The sequence below is a fragment of the Xenopus tropicalis genome, chromosome 7, assembly GCF_000004195.4.
Source record: "Xenopus tropicalis strain Nigerian chromosome 7, UCB_Xtro_10.0, whole genome shotgun sequence".
NCBI lineage: Eukaryota > Metazoa > Chordata > Amphibia > Anura > Pipidae > Xenopus > Xenopus tropicalis.
This window is the reverse complement of record NC_030683.2, coordinates 99,629,838-99,647,059: the sequence shown is the minus strand read 5'-3', so window position 1 is coordinate 99,647,059 and position 17,222 is coordinate 99,629,838. Positions and strand designations below refer to the sequence as shown.

General features: G+C 44.8%; 1 protein-coding gene across 2 annotated transcripts; it reads right to left on the bottom strand.

The window, feature by feature from the left end:
• Positions 1-257: 257 nt before the first annotated feature.
• phf13 (PHD finger protein 13) lies at positions 258-11,205 on the bottom strand. 2 transcript variants are annotated; one of them, XM_012966442.3, is made up of 4 exons: positions 8,998-9,113; positions 4,739-4,840; positions 1,886-2,498; positions 258-871 (listed from the first exon to the last, which is right to left on the bottom strand). In XM_012966442.3, the coding sequence occupies exons 1-4, from the start codon at positions 9,031-9,033 to the stop codon at positions 645-647; spliced, it is 978 nt and encodes a 325-aa protein (XP_012821896.1). In that variant the 5' UTR covers positions 9,034-9,113; the 3' UTR covers positions 258-644. The 2 variants fall into 2 exon arrangements, with proteins under 2 accessions (XP_012821896.1, NP_001006861.1); NM_001006860.1 differs by lacking the exon at positions 8,998-9,113 and adding an exon at positions 10,721-11,205 and having other exon boundaries at positions 273-871.
• Between the last annotated feature and the right edge of the window lie 6,017 nt (positions 11,206-17,222).

The window sequence follows — 17,222 nt, the reverse complement described above, 5'->3', positions numbered from 1 at the left end:
AAAATGCCAGAACAGCCAAAGAAATGAAAAAAACAAAAGGTTATGTAAAAACGCCCTTCTTTAGCGCTAATCTGCCACCAAGCCCTATTCTTTTCCTCTTGTCTGTGGAACACAAGTCTTCTTTCATAGGGAGTTTTGGAGTGGCTGCTACTTTAGAAACCATATCTTCAGCTGCAAATGTGTACTTTAACCAACACAGGTTTATATGCTTACAAACTTAAACATTTTGAACTTTTAAACTTTTACTCTAGTAACTCTTTGTCCTTCATAGAAACCTTCAACATTTTTATTGATTTTTTTTCTAAACTTTTAGCAGAAGAGACACCAAGTATTGTATTGAAACCTTGGAGTGTAACCCCTGGTTACCCCCCCCACCACCACCTGTGGACAGATAAGGTAGAACACAAAAACACAGAACCAGGAAACTTTGGATTAAGGTAAATCCCAGCTAAGTACTTGGGCCGTGAAAAGAAATGCACAATTATCTTCACCTGCACGTTTGTACCCAGATTCAACCAAAATGTGTTTTATTGTTGAATTTGAAGAGAGAATCTAGGTGAAATGTTTGTCGCACAGTGGTGTGGACCCCGTGTGCTTATAGTGCTGCTTTGTGTCCGTGGGCACACGGTTCCTTCAGAACCAATCTAGTCCAGAAATAATTTTCTGCAGCCCATACGCGAGCGGTTTGATCGTCGGATGTCAAATTTGGTGTCTCGGCACTTCTGGCAAACGTAGATCTCTGGAACATTGGATTTGCGGATTTTGGCACATGAGAGATGAATCCAAGTGTTGCATTCGTTGCACTCTATCATTGGTCGCCCAGCAAAGGGCTTCATGCAGAAGCAGGTTACAAGGTGCCACGACTCATCATCTGAAAGAGGAATCAACAGTTAATGTTACCATTTGGTGTTTATGAATAGCCAGTCATTCAGTCACACACGCTTCCTTCCCTGTGATTCCCTGCATCAAAAATGTAAGCTCTTCATTGGCCATATTAAATAGGTATAAGTGGGTAAAGCAGTTCAATGTTTAATGGTAGCCAAGTTTTGAGACATGCAGTGATGGCTGCAGTTTATGCTTCCAGTTAGAAAATGTGGATCTGGATAATAATAATGTACTGATTAGGATGGATACTGAATAGGTCTTTGCTCTCATTAAAGCATGGAAGATGGTAAAACAATGATTGTCGTTTCGTAAGCGCCTAGTACTATCAGGGATCCCGGGGAATGCAATGTATACTATGCTAGTGCAAACTAATGCAGTGTATGTGTGCTTGCAAATATAATAGCATCGCTGAACATGTTGGCTGCTACTTGCCAAGGAGTCAGTGCAAATGTAGTATGATAATTGTTCCTCCATATTTTAAAGAGTGTCATCTAAGGTAGGTAATGGGTGTAACCTGCAGGGCATGCCTGGCATCTACACAACAGATCTGTGACATCCGACAACCTATAGAAAAATAAATTATGCCTGAATAAGCTGTTTAGCAGTACATCCATGCAATTTTAGGCAAGCAAGAGGTAGGCACCAGCAGTATAACTCCTGGTCATTATATCCTTTGCTTCTGATACAAACAGCAGTTATGTGAGTTGGGCAAGTTACAGCACACAGCTTTGAAATGTGAAAGAGTCTGGATCAGTCCAGACTGGCTCAACAACTGGATGGTCAAGCTGGGCAGAGATCCATGCAGAGACCATATCTACTACAATAAGGTCAGCTAAAGGGAGCAACTTAAGACTTTTTCAGATTTAAACAAAAGGAAGAAGTAATAAGGCACACTGAAAGAAACCTTATTGTACATGTTACCAATCCTTAATATTTTTGGAACAGGTTCCTTACTACCCAACCATTGTACAGTATGTATAAACCAATATATTGTATTTACCTGAATCGACCATAATATCTTCATCATTTCCTGTGCTGTCTTCGTCTCGAAACACCACTTGCTTCCCTTGTCGAATGACTGTTCGCTTTCCCAGGTTTACCTCTGAATACTCAGTCTTTATGTCCTCTGTATCCTCATAGGACATTGAAACAGAGGGACAGTCCATGCTGGTGCTGGGATCCTCCAGCACAGGCTCCTGGATCTCATGTGGTGGTGACTTTTTTAGCTCCAAATGATCATCTGGGAAAGGAGCAATAGGACTAATAGGAGTGGTCTCTTCTATGGGGGTCTCTACTGGCTCTTGTTTTATTATAGGTTTTACAGGCTCTACTTCTTGCTTGATTCCCTCAAGTTCCAGTTCCTTTTTCTTTAACTTTTTCTTCTTCTTGATTTTGTCTATTTTCTTCCTGTCCAGCAGAAAGGAGCTCAGTTTAGATCGCTTAAGCACAGTGGGAAAGCTCCGCTCATGCTTCAGGTCACTGAAGCTTCTCCGCTTTTTGATTGGCAAAGCATCGCTTGATGGAAGGTCCTGGTATCTTGAGTCCCAGCTATCACTGTCAACAGTACTGCCTGTGCTATTTGGAGGGCTGGAGCTTGCTCTCAGAGGAGTCTCCTAAATGGAGGGGGGGAAAGAGACAAACAAAACCATTAAACCATCGCCATTTCCATCTACATAATTGCAGGAGATTCAGGCTAGGGATGTGCAACCACATTCAAAGCACACCTCTATGTCTTTCATTCAGTTTTCTAGAGCTTTACGTCACATGACTTTGCAGGTTTTGTGAATCCTGCAAAAAGAGCTGAAATTCTGCTGCATTATGAACCAAATCCTGTATTACAAGCATCTCTTTAGGGCAATGGCAAATAGGGCAATTTCAGCAATGTACTTTTAAATAGCCAAAATGCAGTGTCAAAATCCAAAAAAAGCCCCCACTGGGGCTTACCTGTAAGTGTTTATCAGTCTACTGTTGCTAGACATTTCCAGTCAACAACTGCTTGATAAGTACTTGTCGGAGACTATGCATATTATACCAAGTCTATTTGACTTGTGGCCCTCCAGATGGTGACTTACATCAAAATTGATTTAAAGGATTGCTTGGAGATGTAGTACATTAGTGAAAAATCTGGCTCAGTGGTTAGTATTGTAGCCTTGCAGTACTGGGTCCTAGGCTCAGTTCCATCATAGACATTATCAGCAAGCATGGGTACTGGGTACTCTTGGCTCTGGGTTTTTGGCTACAGTGTGTGCACGAGTGAATGCGATAGGGATCTTAGATTGTAAGTTCTAGTGTTAAGGATTGACATCATCTAAATTCTCTAAAGTACTCTTGAATATGCTAAGAACTATATAAAGCATAATAAAAATATATATTGTAATATAAGGGGGGAAAAAGGTAATTATAAATGCACTGTTGTATGGTAGCCCCCAGCCACTGCTTGCTGGCAGGGTCACGTTCCCCCTGCGCTAGAATTCCCCCAGCTGAATGAGTGCATTCTCCAGGCCTGCCAAAATTACTAACCCGGAATGTGTAACCACACAGCTTTCTGAAACTGTCTTTCACAAAATCTATATGCTTGCTCATTTATGTTGCAGTGTAAGAGGTCCCTCGGCTCCCCCCTCCCTGTCCCTTTCTCACTCACTCTCTATCTATCTAGCTCTCCTCTGATGCAAGACAGAAGCACATACATTATGACATGCATTTTCTAACATTTTGGGGTTTAAGCTTCAGTTAGTTCACAAGAATCACATGACTCCCTCAAGTTGCACCCTAACTGCAAGCTGGACATTGCTTTAGCCCCCCTAGGGAGGCCAGAACAACAATTTTGTAACAATTGTTATAAAAAAAGTCTGGTAAACTTCTTCATTTCTAGAAAGCATGATATTTTTATTTAATCTATACTATCATTAAATACAAGAGATTGGGTGGGGCTTTATTTCTGCTTAAAATGGAAAAGATATAGATACACAGGGTACCAACAGGCCTTTTTTGGTATGACTGGTCCTTTAAAGTTAGAGTGCTACAACATGCAGTGCATGTAAAAGGAATTTTAAAGTGCTAGATCACCTTTTGATATTTCTGTCAGACCCACAAGGCAACGCTGTCCTGTGTCGGAGGCAGCATTCAGTGATGGCTGTCGAGCCCTCTCCTATGCAAGCGTGAGCACACACAAGCTTGGCATCAGTCTCCGGTGGGCTAAAGGGTGGTGTGACATCACGCTTGGTCGCATATGCTTCAAGGAGATAGGCAAGGATGAGCCTGCTGAAGTAAGCTGCCTTCAATACAGGATGAGACCGTCATGTGGGCTGGAATAGGAATACTTTATTGAGGCAGTGCATGTAAAATTCAAAAGAATGAATGGTAGTTCCCATTATCCCCAGGGGAATTGACCAATTACCATTCAGGCACTACATTTACAGTAAAATGGAGGGGGGTGGGGGGGGGTAAGGCAAATGCCCCAATATACATAAGGGGCATTCCTCTGCTTGCCATCGTAGGTACAGGTATGGGACCTGTTATCCAGAATGCTTGGGACCAGGGGTTTTTCAGATAAGGGGTCTTTCTGTAATTTGGGTTAAGACTACATTAAGACTACATAAAAATCATTTAAACATTAAATCCAACAAGGATTCATTATATCTTAGTTAGGATCCAGTACAATGTACTGTTTTATTATTACAGAGAAGGAGGAACTGTTTTTTAAAATTTTGAATTATTTGATTAAAAGGGAGTCTGAGAGACGACCTTTCCATAATTCAGAGTTTTCTGGATAATGGGTTTCCGGATACCTGTACTATAAAATACACCAGGTAATCAGTGTTTCAGTAGACTGTTTGTATGACATGTAGCTTACCTCTTCTGGGTATGGGATGTAACCAGCATATGCCAAAACAAATGTACAAAACTTGTTAAAATCCTCCACTGTGCGCCTCCTCCTATAATTTGGAGTGCCATCCTAAATAAAAAAAAAAAAATCACAATAAATTAATCAAGTGTCTAAAATAAAAGTATAAATCTTTTTGCATAATAGCTCAGAGAAAGCTCACAGAAAATACCAGCTGGAAACTATCATCAGCAGAACAACCAAATCATTCAGCAGGTATATTAGAACATATAAGGGTACTTTAAAAGAAGCTGTTACTGGGGCCAGAGAATGACCCTTGGCAGCAAACCTCCACACTGTAAAATAACTGCTTGCTTTGCTCATATACATATGCACCTCCTGCTGGACAAACATAGTCATGACCACATCCTGATACAATTGCACTATCCCTCTACAACCTATACATAGCACCAAACAGATTAACCACCAAGAGGCCAAATAGCTGAACAGGAAAAAAAAAACCCTGAAATTAAGAACATATTAACTTTTCACTGGAGCTTAAAGGGTTAACGGATACCTACTGCCCCCAGTGGCTGATCTATGACGTACAAGCCTTTTAGCTTTGGTTTTATCCTTGCCATTTTGGACCTTGAGGGTAAATGTGGCCATACATTTAAAGATTGCTCGTTTAGTGACTCGACTTTTTTAATACTTTGTGGCTCTATTAAAATAAAGGATAGAGAATCAACAGAGACATGCAGCATTAGGCATCCATGTTTCCTTCCCTGAGAGCAATGGATTTGTATTACAACCACCGACCCTGTGACACGGAGGATTTGCATTTGGCTGTAGGGCAGTGGGACAACGCTTGGGAGGAGTGCCTAACCCTGCACAAATCTTCCTAGGGATCAAGCTGATCCCATTCATACAAAATAAGGCATAAACAGTCTCCATGGCACCCAGAAACGGTTTAAATCAGTGCAGTACTACAACTCCCAGATCCTACTGACAGCAGAAGGCTGTAGGGGGGTTGGGAGTTGTACTTCAGCATCTGGACATCCCTAGTTTAAGCCTTTAACTGGCCCTGATATAACCGTCTTATTAGAACGGACACTGCAGATACCAGACAAGATGTGTAGGATACCGTCTCCCCAACAGATATCTGCCTGAACCTTGGCCAGATAACTATCAGGCAAGAATAAACAGGGGTCAAGTGTTATTTGTGACTCTCTACAGAAGTATATACTAAAGGCTGTCTAATATAAAATAGGACAATTACTGCCAAGAAATTGCATTCATGTACACGTAATTATATATATATACACACACACATATATATATATATATATATATACACACATACACTGTCATGAGGCTACTGCTCCTTTAACTGGACACTAAAATGCCAGCAGGATTCAGCTGTACATTGGGTGGAGCAAAGAATGTGATCCACAACCCCCACTTAAAGCCTCAGAACATTCTGAAGCTCCAGAACCCAATCTGCATGCATGTGCAGCCCACAAATTAGTGCCCAATGCTTATACCTTCCATGGCGTGCCAACAGAACAGACTGTGTAACCCACCACAAGACACAACCACGAGAGGTGTAACCCATTTCACCCAAAACACACAACAATTAAAAGGTGAAAGGGGAGCAGCAGCAATTATGAAACCCCCCTCTGGAGCTTTGTTAATTTAACCCATAACACCCAAAGCAGGGCAGGGGAACGGCAATACATATCACTTTATTTTCTATGCAAAGCACAGCACACTAAGCAAAATATTCAGAAACAGGGCAGGCACCCCCCTGTGTGTACACTATGTACTGCATGGCTAGTGCTGGACTCTTAACCTATAGCAGCCCAAGAACAGCAGGTGACTGGCAGTGAAAGGGTACACACACCAATAATGTCATAAGCATTAAACAACCCTGTACCACTGTGGGGTTAAAAGCCCAATTAAAACTCATGTAGCGCTGAACTTTTAACCCATTTACAGCCAAAGCGGAGCAGGTGACTAGCAGAGAAGAAAGAGTACTAAACGCACTACACAGCAACCCAGAGCTGCAGTTAACCCATTCCACCTGAGGCAGAGCAGCTAACCTAAACAGCTATCAGCTATCTAAACAGCGATGTTTGTTGCACAACAATCCTAGCACTGTACTTTAACCCATTTCTAACCAGAGCATAGAAGGCGACTGGCAGTGAAATGGTGTGCATACTCCTATGCTACGCACAGTATTTTTTACACAACACCCTTTTAAGCCCTAATGTTGAAAGCAGAGCAAGAGGATGAGGGGAATAGATGCTGATTACTATTAAATGCATCCTAGCAGTATTATTTTAACCTATTACCAACAGTTCCCGCACTGCAATTCCCTTGGCTCTCAGGCAGCCATTGTCCTTCTATAAAACTACGCAGCTTGGTGGCCTCTCTTATTAGCCAGAGTCTGCTGTCTCCCACCCGCTGAACTTTCATGCTACTACTAATCTGCCAGATTGAGAAAATGATACTTAACCCTGTCATTACAGGCCACTAAACGTTCCATTGTGAAATGGGTCAAATAATAAAAGTGATCATTCATACACTGACAAACAGGGGTTAAGTAAATACAAAGGTTTGAGGGTTGCTGATAGTATCATGCATAAGACATCAAACCTGCAGCCCTTCATTTGTTGCTGACCTATAACTCCCAGTATCCCTAAACTGTCGCCATACCATCTTGGAGAGAAATCAGTTGTGTACCTCTGTTGTGCTGTTCAGCCTTCAGAGAGCACACTGTGCGTACTGGAATGCAATTCCCCAATGTAAAACGTTGGAGGATCTGTAAAAGCAGCAGTGGGACTGCAAAAATCAGGGACAGCCCTAGTCCCAGTGACACTGCAGGAGGAGAGCCCCAGGGGGAGGGGCCTCATGTGACTGGCAGGTGAAGCCACCATTGCACACAGCACAGCCACAGGCACATAAAGGGTGGTAGACAGACTTCTCCATGGCGTTACATTAAGGCACTAATTAATGCCCCTCAGATACATACAAGAATAAATACTGGGCACTATATTGAGATTAAAATGCTGATTTATTGGGTTGTAAATTCATTCAGGACTAAATTGGGGTGGCCTGGCAATGCAGGAAGACTTCCCCCCATTTTCAACCCTATGTAACTATGTAACTATCTTGGGGCTATTATTTAAATTCAGCAGCAACTTAAGCTCTTGTTAAACTACCACCACCATTGTATATTTTCAACAAAATACAGCACCTCCAGCTATTTAACTACAACTCCCAGCTTTTCACTGTCAGCTGATGGGGTAATACTGGGATTTGCAGGTCAACAACAGCTGAAAGGTTACAGATTGGGCATCACCCCCCCCCCCCCCAAATGTACAGAATATAGCAAGCAATTACTGAACACTACATTATGTCCCTTCTCACCCCTTTGGTACTGGGGTCTCCTGGCTAATGCCCCAACCTTTAAACCTGTGCTCCATGCATTAGGACCCCTGGCTTTTGTGTGCAATGGGGCTACTGTCTATCCTGCAGGGGAGGGATAGCTAAACATATTGTACCAAGCAGGCCCCCTATGTGTATGGGGAGATAAGGGGCAATGGCTGCACCCAACACACCCTGAGCAGGAGCCTGATACAATGTAGCAAGTCTCCTCCTCTTGGCGGCGTGCCCAGCACAATAACCATGCTAATGCCCGAAAGTAGCTAAAATGGAGATTAATATGAAGGTGGGGGGAGCCATGTTTCCTCATCGAGTCGCAATTGAGTCCTGGTCAGTCTCAGCCGATGCACAGCAGCACCGGACCCCCCACTTGCCCCATACCCGCTGGGGGACCCATTTCGGGTAGGAAACCCGATCCGTGCTAAACAAAAACCGCTCTTGGGCGAGTCACACAGAACCCCGAATCCGCAGGGTCCCCAGAGACCGCTAATCACTAGTGCAAATGCGAGCATTGCACAAGTGCCCCCACCCCTCCCCCAGCCGGGGGATCTCCTCCAGCCCAGCCAGGCTGGCCCCAAACACCTCCGGGGGGGGCACACCGATGCGATCCCAGTCTCCCTGGGTGAGTGCCAGAGCAGACTTTCCCCCGTCTGCCAATAAAGTGAGAAACCCCCAACTAGCCAAGCCTTTCCTACGGGTACCCCTGGGGACAAGCCCCGGCATGTCTGCACACTGCCCCCCGCCCCCGGGCAATGATACTTGCACTAAAGGAGAGCTGAGGGGGGCGGGGGGGTCACCCCGTAATAGTGCAGCAGTACGCCCCAGCCGCTAGCCCTACATACCATTTTCCCAGCTTGATTATATGAGCCAGTCCCCATTTTCTGTTCCAAATGCAGCCCCAGCGCTATAGTCGCTCAGTGGGTGCCGAGACATTAACATATTTATAAAGTCCTACAATCCTGATTCTCTTTGTAAAGAAATAATGCCGCCCCCCCCCCCCCGGGAGTCAAACGGCAACCTGCACCCCCCCCCACCTTCCTTGAGTTCCAGCCCCCCCTTACACTGCCAGAGATGGGGGCCAGCAGCCCACAGCACAACTCAGGAGCCCAATGTAAGATATGGGGGTGCAGGAAGCCCCTTAGCACCCAGGCTAGGAAGTGCAGGCTCTGGGCAAACAAAGCCAAGCGAGAAAATAATCTATTAGCAGCAATACTAGAGGGAGTGGGTGTAGCCTCCTGCTCTGTTTGCCATCCCCCATGTTCCATCCAACGCCCGCATTTCTTTGGGCAACGAGACGGGGGGGGTCTATCAGCAGCCTGAACCCCCACTTCTATACCCCAATAACCAGCAATATGTAGCCTAAAATACTACAGACGCTGCCAAACTTTAACTGAAGGCATCAGCCAGTAGCCCCCCCATCTCAGCAAGGCAAATCCACTGCCCCCTTATTATACAAATGGCAACACAGACACTCAGTAGTGGGGGGCTCGGTGGCTCACAGGTGGGGCTAGTAGTGGGGGGCTCGGTGGCTCACAGGTGGGGCTAGTAGTGGGGGGCTCGGTGGCTCACAGGTGGGGCTAGTAGTGGGGGGCTCGGTGGCTCACAGGTGGGGCTAGTAGTGGGGGGCTCGGTGGCTCACAGACGGGGCTAGTAGTGGGGGGCTCGGTGGCTCACAGACGGGGCTAGTAGTGGGGGGCTCGGTGGCTCACAGACGGGGCTAGTAGTGGGGGGCTCGGTGGCTCACAGACGGGGCTATTTCTGGCCAAAGAAAGGGTTTAGGCAGTTAAACTAAAGAAGCCAGTGAGCAATAAGGGGGGGGGGCTGTTAAGCCTCAGGTCCTACAAATCCGGTCTGTCAGGGAGTACTGGGCGTTGCGGAGCTACAGCAGCTGGGGGGCCGCACGCAAGATGTCCCCAAATAGGGTTATAACCGGTTATGGGGTCCCACCTTTGGCCAAAGCAAGGGTCCCTGATATCACCTGTTCGTGAGGAGCTCTGTAGAACTCGGAGTTATCTGTATACACGGCAATAGTAACCATAACGTGCAATCCAGCAGGCTGGGGCACACTCTGCATAATAGTGGGGGTATCAGCACCCCAACACCCACCAGAGGGCACGCCTTGGAGAAGTGAGGCAACTCCAAGCTGAACTATATTCAAGATGGAGCTGCGGGGGGAGGGGAGCCCTCTTGTAGTCCAGTGGCTGGATGGTATTTCTTAGGGAAAATGGCTAAAGTGACCCCCTCCATGAAAAGATTCGATGGGTGCTGGGTCTCTAGCGAAGGGCCCCACAAAGGGGCCAGGGGCTGTGTGTGAGAGCTGCCAGTGGAGCTACAAGGACAAGATGGCGTGGCTTGGAAGGAGAGCTGGCCAAACAGTTCAAGTCGTGGCTGATCGGAGCCCCCAACCCCCAGGGATCCCAGCCTTGCGTGTTGGGGAGCCAAAGGGAACCCACATTCCTAGGGACTGCCAGCAGCCACCCCCCATCCATCCACCCCCCCAAACACTGAGCCTACAGTGGGGTTGCGCCAGACAGGGGGGTACATTAAACAGAGATCCCAACTTACCTCCGAATCAAACGTGGAAGTGGAAGCGGTATCCATCAGTGCCCAGCAGTGTGTGCGGCCGGGAGATGGGCACACTGGGGAGGGCAGGACACAAAAGGGTGCGGGCAAGCAGGGAAACTCACAGCCCAGGCAGTTGATGGCGGAGGGGATTCCAGTGGCTACAATCTCCCGGGAGTTAGTCGGCTAGGAACATGTCACACATAAGGGACAAGCCCTGGACACGAAGCCGAGGTACAACAGAGGAGCCCTGTCTGGGTGCGCAACACTCCCCGGTACCATCCAAGAGCTGAGCACATACACGGAGAGCTGCTGGGTCTCCTACTGGAAGTGCCTCGGTTCCTGCTCCAGCAGATTGCCTTGTGTTTCACTGAGTCTTATCCTTACGCAAAGCTGAATTGCGGCTCACAGGTCAGAGGTTCCCCCCAAACCCCATCCGCTGCCCCCCAAGTGCAAGGGCGGTAGAACTCCTCCAGCCAACTAGTCCGGCTCTCAATGAATCTCTCTCTCCCCCTTCTCGCCTGCTCTGATGTCACTGACAATTCGCTTTTGTTAATCTCTTCTCCTCGCTCTCATTGGTTGTTCTCAGGAGGGAATACCCAATGGCGGTACACTAAAGGATCACGGGAGGTGTAGTTTATTGCAGCAAAACGAACTACCATCCCTCGCTCTCTTTTTTTTTTTTTTCTTCTGATAAATTAACTTTATTTTAGCACACCAATTGGACACAAAGTGAGGAGGCGGGAGTGGGCGGGCTTCCAGCTTTTTTTTTTATATAGACTATTTTATTACGACACATGGTGTCGTCGGCGTATTAAAATAATCACACTTTTTATACACATAATTGCGTGTATTTGATCGGATTACTCGAGCTCAATTACGTGGCCCTCTCTTCCTGGGGCTGGGAAAAGCCAGAGGGGGTTAATACCGGGATGGGTTGTGTTCATGGGGGGAGGGGCCGGACTGGCAGCTGGTAAGGTGTGCTGGCTCTAAAGGCGGAAGTGATACACTGTACTGCGCCGTCCCTGGTCGTTACAAAATATACGCACGCTGTAATGTAACTACCGAAATTATTACTGTAGGACCAGAGCACAAATTATCTGGGGCAGAGGTGTCCAGTCATGGGTTCCAGCTGTTGATGTACAACCTGCCTTTCCATGCCCCCCTACAGCCACTACCTGGCATTGTTAGTACATCATCTGTACTTCACCTTGGAGTTACCTTTTCAGTATAATGTACAGGGTAATACAGACAATTTGCTGTTGGTCTTTATTTTTTGTAGTTTTTTTTAATTATTTCACTTTTTGTTGACCAGTTGTCCAGTTTTCAGCAGCTATCTGGTTGCTAGGGACCAATTTACCTTAGAGAATGGAATATGAATAGGGGAGAACCTGAATACAAAAATTAGTAATACAAAGTAACAAAAACAATAAAACTGTAGTCTCCCAGAGCAATAGGTTTTTGGCTGCTGGGGTCAGTGACCCCCATGTGAAAGCTGGGAAGAGGCAGAAGAAGAAGGCAAATAATTAAAATGCAAAATAAATAATGAAGACCAGTTGAAAATCTGCTTGGAACTGGCCATTCAATAACATACTAAAACGGGTTCTCAAACTTTTTAAACGGGGCTCAGAGTGTTGGGGGGCCGCACTAAAGTCCTCCCCCAGTGTCCTCATACTATGGCCGTTCCCTGCTGCGTCCTCCCACTCCCTCCTCCAGCTCCCTGCTGCATCCTCACATCAGATCATAGTGGGGGCCTGGTAAATTACCTTGGGGGGGCGTGGTTTGAGGATGCCTGAACTAAAAGTTAACCTAAAGGTGGACCTCCCCTTTAAAATAAGGGGCCCATGCCTTTCCATTGTTTCAAATAAAGCTCACTAACCATACAGGTTGTTCCCATTATAAACTATTCTAAACAAGAGAAACACTGCCTGGAAATTATTATTAATTGATAACCTGCTGCAGTTATTAGATTCAAACCTAGGCACTCATTTACGAACGCTGAAAACATTTGCACAAGCACCAGTGCAGTAAGCCATATCAGCCAATGGGTGATTTTGTTTATTATTATACCTTCAGTAGACTGAGTAGAGCTGACTTTGGTTTATTGCATAAGGTAGATTTGCCCAGTGGTCATCACAACCCCCTGTTTCCCTTAGTTTTCATTTTCACCTATTGTAACAGGCTGTAATGGATCTAATCATTGCTCCCCTCCAGGCTATAGTATTTATAGTGGCCGAACATGGGTTGTTATAATGCATGGATCTACTGTTTGTCAGTGTCAAATAGTGTGTAGCATAATGGTAGTAGGGCAGTGGGGAAGTGATACCCTTCTTTTTCAGTGCCTACATGCATGCACCAATGGATGTTACTGGCAGGCCAGATCTTCTGTTGGGACAAACATACTTTGATCCAGTGGCTAAAATCACACTACTTCCAAGACATATTAAAATAAATATGGCAACCTTTGCAATGGGGTACCTCAAACACAGACTGGCAAGGTGTTGTCTGCTTAAATGATAACTTAAATGCAACGAGGTAAGGCTTTCCCTGGACTTGCTATCTTATGTACACTTTCCTTGTCCCTTAAGGTAATTACAAACTGAAATGCCCTGACAGCAATACAGTGTGTCACATTATTGAATTAAATGGTGCTAATGGTGGCCATACATGGGCTGATTGTTGCTGCCGATATCAGTCCCTTGGACCGATTCGGCAGCTTATCGGCCTGTGTAGGGGCAGGAACGAGGGGCATGCCCGACCGATATCTGGCCTAAAATTGGCCAGATATCGATCAGGCAGGTTAAAAGATTTAGTTGGATCGGGGACTGCATCGGCTCGTTGATGCGGTCCCCGAACCAATTGCCCCATTACCGCCATTATAATTCGATCATTTGGCCCCAGGGCACCTTTAGACAAATTCATCAACTTTTCTGCCCGTGTATGGGCACTGATGGGCCTGCCTGACTGACATCTTGCCTGAAATCGGCCAGATCTCGATCAGGCAGGTTTAATTTTTAGTCGGCTCGTTGATGCGGAACCGATGGACGCTTATACCCGTCATTCTAATTCAATCGTTAGCCTGATATCGCACACCCGTAGGTGGGGATATAGGGAGAAGATCCGCTCGCTTGGCGAGGTCGCCAAGCCAGTGGATCTTAACTTGGATGGCCACCTAAAATGCTGTCTTGAGCCAGTTAATAAAATCATTAAATTGACCATCGTGTGTGTGAATGTGATCGGGCCCTTAGATTGTAAGCGTCACTGGGACAGGGACTAATGGGAAGCTGAGCAATCTAATAAAGTACTTCATAAAGATGTCAGCACTATATAAATGGAATAATAAAAAATTACTTCTAAGAATCTCTAGCAGCTGTAAATCAGGGGAAAATTTACATATTCCACAAGAGATTCTGGCTATGAAACCTTAGCTTCTAAATGTTTGGTATATATTCACAAAATAGCTTTGCATGTGCATCACCAAGTTAATACTGAATCTGCATTATGACTTTTTTTAAAAAAATTTACAGTGCTGTTGGAGGTGATGACTTCAGTTTGAACAACTCGTCTATTTGTTTTTTCCTAAATACCAGATTATACTCCACATTTTTACTAACCTAGATAAGGTGAGAAGGGAAGGAGTTTGTAAAACTAGAAGTATGGGAGAAGAATAAACATGTGGTTTTCATGCAATTTGGTTATTACCAGCCAGTCTGTAAAATCATTGTCTTTAAGTGCAGCCCCAAATGAGCAGTTTGGATGAATGAACACTAGTTTGATTGTATCACAAGTACATGGACAAAACCAAGAAAAACATTTTTGTCTGGGGATGATTTTTGACGTGGACAAAAGGGATCGTCAGTCAATTTAGAACTGATGAGGAAAAAAAAAACAAATACATGTAGTTCTCACCTTTTTTACTTAACATTTAAACAAATTTATTCTTCTTGTGCTCTCCTGCAATGGCAATCTCCTGCATTCTACTACAGGGGAGCGCAGGTAGAAATGTTATCCATTCTTTCGTATGGGGCTGCGCCGAATGCAGGTGGAATGCAACATGCTGCATTTGACACATGCGCCTGGGTAAGTACAGCCCCATTAAGAAGAATAGAATGTGTTTTTATTAGCAGATAAAAACGCCCATCAGTACAAGCCCTAAAGGTAGCCATACACAATTGGTCGCATAAAAGATCTTTCATTCCCTCCACTGATGTTCAGAGCTGAATTGTCAGATATAGAGGTAGAAACAATAGAACTTCTACCCCTATCTGACGATTCAGCCATTAATGCAGCCAGGCCCGGATTTGTGACGAGGCTACAAAGGCCCGGGCCTAGGGCGGCACAAACATAGAGGTGGCATGCCGCCACAGTCAAGTTTTAAAATTTTACTCCCATATCGAGCAAGTGGGACCTCTCCCCACTGCTCCGTATGGGAGTTTTAACTTTGCTTGGGCGCCTTTAACGGCACCTAATCAAAATCTTTTGTCCCACCCAATCAATGAGAGGACCGATATCCAAGGCTTTTGCGATATCAGTCGTCTCATCAATCCACCATACATGCACCGAATATAGCACAAAACCTCGTTTCTTACAATAATGTTGGTGCGTGTATGGCAATCTTAAGGATGACCCAGATTAGACAGGTATATCAAATGCAGATTTAGAGAATTCAAGGTGGAACCAAGTAATATCCATAGTACACACACACAGAAAACCTTTTTGTACAATTGAACTTGCTTGTCTAGTCAGGGTGCCTTATAGAAGTAGAATTCTGCTACTCTTATGCTGGACCAGAGTATTGCCAATTGGGCAAAAGCCAGATCCCAAATGAGAGCACCATATTCTACATACACTGAATAATCTAGATGGGAATGCCCTACCTTTTTAACCAGAGCCACACAAGCATGAAAATTGTTCCTGGAGATGCCAAATAAGGGCTATGATTGGCTATTTGGTACCCCTATGTGGACTGGCAGCTTACATGAGGCTCAGTTTGGCAGTACAACTGTTTTTATGCAACCAAAACTTACCTCTAAGTCAGGAATTCAAACATAAGCACCTGCTTTAAGGCCCTATTTTAAGAGCACAGGCAATGGTCTGGGATACAATCATGATAAGCAAAACTGATGGCGAAAATCAGTGTGTCATTTTTTTGACCCTGCACTGTTTTGCACTCTAAACCAGAGCTTACTTGTAATATAGTAAAGACATGGATTTAGCTATGGTTTAGATCAGTGATCCCCAACCAGTTGCTCACCAACCCCTTGGATATTGCTCTCAGTGGCCTCAAAGCAGGTGCTTATATTTGTATTCCTGACTTGGAGGCAAGTTTTAGTTGCATAAAAACCATGTGAACCACCCAATAGAATCTCCTGTATGCTGCCAGTCCACGTAGGGGCTACCAAATAGCCAATACCCCCATGTACATTTCCCATGCTTGTGTTGATTCCCAACTCTTTTTACATTTGAATGTGGCTTACAGGTAAAAAAGGTTGGGAATCCCAGGTTTAGAATGTGAGTCACATATGGGTTATCTAGTCATTCCCATGTCAGTGTCAACTACTAGACTTCAGATTGTTGCTGGGTGACTTTCTTGTACTGTAATGACTAACACATTACACAATAACTATGAACTTGCACCGGATATGGAAGCAGCAGTTTTTCACAATGGTGGGGGGCAGTAACCAATAATTTGACAATACTGTCCACAAACCAAAGTCTAGCCAATTCTGAATCTTTTTTTTTTTTGTTTCTTTAAATTTACTTCTATAATGCACAATATTTACATAGCACCGATATGCAACACATCCTAGCAAAGAATAAGCACCCCAGCAACCTACACAAACACAGTGAGAACACTTAAACTTTACTCATATATTGACCCCTTATATGGTATCTGTGCACTGATTGGTGCAGGGTTGCACAATGTATGGCCACTTAAAGCTAGCCATACATGTATCGATAAAATCGTACAAAACCATCAAATTTTTACACACTCAATTTCACAGTCAATTTTAGCAACCAGCCTGTACGATCTTAGATACATGCCGTATTTGCGTAGTAAAAGTTTTAACATAGTTTTGGCACCCATCTTCTGGGTAGGCAGAAAAAATCCATATGCAAATGTCCAGTATAAAGTTAATTTGCAGCTGAGACTTGTGAATGCCTGGCTGCTCTGCAGGGTGCCATGAATGTGCGACTTAGGATTTATTTAGGGCAAGAAGTAGAGTTAACTGCCTTTGCATACCAGGACAATGCTGTTAATTTAGCCTGGTTTCAAATATCTGAACTGCGCTCACAGGGGGGGGAGTCATTTATTATCTAATACTAAAAGAGTATGTTTCAAGAGGGAAGAGGATGCCTTTTTGCGCTATTTTGTGCTTACAGTTTGTTATGGTACAGTTGAGTCCTGTCAGACACTTATTTTGGGACTGTATTTTGTGTAAGTCATGGAAACATATTAGTGATTCCCCTACAGAGTTTGACAATGCAGCGATCCTACCACCAC